At 46.9% G+C, this 2,985-nt stretch overlaps 1 protein-coding gene across 1 annotated transcript; it reads right to left on the bottom strand.

The window, feature by feature from the left end:
* Positions 1–206: 206 nt before the first annotated feature.
* Positions 207–2,154, bottom strand: TICAM2 (TIR domain containing adaptor molecule 2). Its single transcript, XM_055698310.1, is given in 4 exon segments — positions 207–308; positions 310–442; positions 444–645; positions 1,914–2,154. Coding segments are annotated over 4 exon segments (678 nt in total).
* Between the last annotated feature and the right edge of the window lie 831 nt (positions 2,155–2,985).

The raw sequence follows: 2,985 nt of genomic DNA on the forward strand, positions 1-2,985 counted from the left end.
ATGGCATGCGTTCAGCAGTACTTAATTAACATGCCTTGGCAGAGAACTTTACCCTTAGTTTTGTCAAAAGAAGAGTTTCCCTTCCTTTATAAAACAAAAGCAAGGAATATCACTTCTGCTTTATTCTAAATATGGTCTGCCTTCATAGTTTTTCACCATGACAAGTGCTCTAGTTTCTGTTTCATCCTTTCCTCCCTCCATATCTCTCACCGTTGCCTGTATGTAGACTGGTGGAAAATTTCCACCACTTGTTTTTCAAAGCCAGGACTATCTTCTTACAGGGCATTAGCAGCCTTCAAAACAAACCCAAAAAGTTTTATCCTGGGAAAGTGGGTTATTCAGTGCCCTCACAGGTAACACAGAGTTGTAATTTGTGCTGTTAAGAGCACTGACAAGGGAGGTGAAAGACTGAAACGCATACCAAGATACATTCCAAAAATTCTGTCAACAGCATTATAGTCTATGCTGAACCATTCACAGCGTCACTTAAGTTTTCCAATACATGTTCAGTTCAAGGCATTGCTGTAAAGATTATTCCAGATTTAAGATAAAATCTATTCTGCAGCAGGTTCTGGATCTGGATGGCTTCATCTGCATCATTGTAAGCACGCAGAACCACAGACCTATAGAACACAGTGCAGAAATCTCATTAGTGCTGCAAACTCCTGAAGCCCTGCTTGTGGGCTCTCTGACTTCAGCAGAAGCTGCACAGTTCATTAACTGGCTTGGAGTCTCCTAGACCTATACTTAAGCTGTTAGCCTTTTGCTGCTTTCTGCTAGATTGGTTTGTCTGGAGTTAGTCCTGCCCATTATGAAAAGCATACACATCCAAAAATTATTTGTTGGTGTGACTAATGTCTGATTTCTCCATTCTTATAAAAAAAAAGTCAGAGAAAGAAAAAAGCAGAACTACTGAGTGTTAGAACAACACAGAAAATAATTCCTTGCCTTTACTAAACTACAAATTTATTTGACTAGAGGAAGCTATTACTCATGCTTTTGAAAGAAGGCAGAAATGCTGAGAGAAAAGCTGATACTCCAGTTCAATAGCTCCCAGACCTTTTTTCTGATGAACTCAATGCTGAGTACTCTCCAGACTGCAAGCAGGCCAGGCACTTCCCATGAAGACCTGCCAGCTGCCACCAGTAGGAAAGTCCACCCAGGGAGATCCTGCTCGAGTGGTTCCTATGCCACAAAGGGAGGTGCTCTGCAGATAATGTTGGCATAAGGATGGCAGGGTGGGAGCTCATCCATCCCCTGTGTGATCTGTGCTCTCACCCCAGCCAAAATCAGCACCTGTCAGACACAGGGGCTGCCCAGCTGCCAGCGGCACTGCAAAGCCAATGTGTCTGCTCTGGGGAGGGGATACAAGGTCCAGCACCTGTAGAAAACAGAACAGCCAGCCTTTTGCTGTCTCATTCCTGTTTATTTCTTTAATTGTAATTTGCACAGCTTTAGCCGAACTTACAGGAGCATCCTTCCTTTATGCAAGGAAGTTGGAGGACCTGCTTTTTTTCATTCTGCTAATGCTGCAGCTTGCAGACCTGAGCAAACCCCCCAGGGGAGAGTGGGGCAGGAGCGATCCTGCCACTTTCTCTGCAATTGCCAAACCAATCTAGCTATTACAGGAAAAGTGCAGCCCAGGCTCACACCCTCCAGAGATTTTAGGCAGCTGAACTGGCCTTGAAGCCGATCTGGGCTCCAGTGCCCTTACCCAGGTTACAGAGGACATCCAGGGCAGAATCAGGCCCTGGGCAGTAAGGGCAGTGCTGCCTGCACAGGGAGCGGGGTCTGCCTGGCGTAACCCCTCCGCTCCTGCTGCATGTGCCTCCCCTTCTCCCCATGGGTCTCCCTCCCCTGAAGTCCCGGCTGAGGAGGAACGGGCACGATCGCCAGCGGCACCCTCAGCCCACCAGAGCGGTGCCGAGCGAGGCAATCCATGCCTGACACCGGCTGAACACCTTCCCCACGGGCCTGGTGCTCTCTGAGCTCCTCCCGCCCTGAGAAGCCCACCAAGACCTCCCACAACCAGGTCTTGGCCTGACGCACGGCCTTTCCCTCTTTTGTACACAAAGTTAAGCCAGCGTCAGCCCGTTCTGGGCTCATATCGCACATGCGGCAGGAGTCTGCCACTGCTTCGTGCTTTCCCGTCATTGCAGCCCCTTCCAGCCTTGCACAGTGTGCTTCTGTCCTTAAATATTAGTTTCATTATATCAGTAGAGCTTCAGGTGTTTCCCAATGACTGGGCAAAGAGCCAGCACCCATGTTTGACATGGGAAGAGCAGAGCCCCAGAGAGCAACAGCACTTTTGTCCTGCAGCAACACAAAATCCTCACTCTTTCTACCTTCATTTCCCATCAGGCCATGAAATTTTCCACATTAAGTGAAATTCCACTGTGGATGTTGTGTCTTAATGCTGTAATCTCAAAAATACAGGCAGGAAAACCAACTGCCTCCAGAGGCAGGGGCCAAAACACTGCAGATCCCTTTTGGGGTAAAAATAATTAACTGTATTAAAACCAGCAGATGGCAATTTTTTTTTTCTAAAACAGATTCGGCCTGGATCAAGTCAATAAATATTGGAATAAGCATGTCTTTAAAGATACGTAGTGATCTGATTATGCAGCCTCACACATGAAGGAGGTGGTTCTGGGTCTTAGGGGAATGGTGGATTTGAGAGAAAACGCTGCCCATTAGGGAACAGAGCAGTAATAACAACTTATTATTGGTAATGCAGCCTGCAGGAGGGAGCTGACAGCATGAACAATGAAAATCTCTTATACATGGAAATAAAGGTACAGTATAAGCTGTACACTGTGTTACATGCATTTAGTCCCCCGTAAAGCTGCAGAAACACAGTTGTGGGATCCATGCCTTCTACACAGCACTCACAGAGCAGCGCCTGGGGTTTGTTCATGCTCCCATGGTACTGCATTTCTTTTCAAATGGTTCAGCAGTAGTTTGGGCTTGTTTTTTCAGTTTGAA

This window comes from Falco cherrug, chromosome Z (assembly GCF_023634085.1).
Source record: "Falco cherrug isolate bFalChe1 chromosome Z, bFalChe1.pri, whole genome shotgun sequence".
Lineage (NCBI taxonomy): Eukaryota > Metazoa > Chordata > Aves > Falconiformes > Falconidae > Falco > Falco cherrug.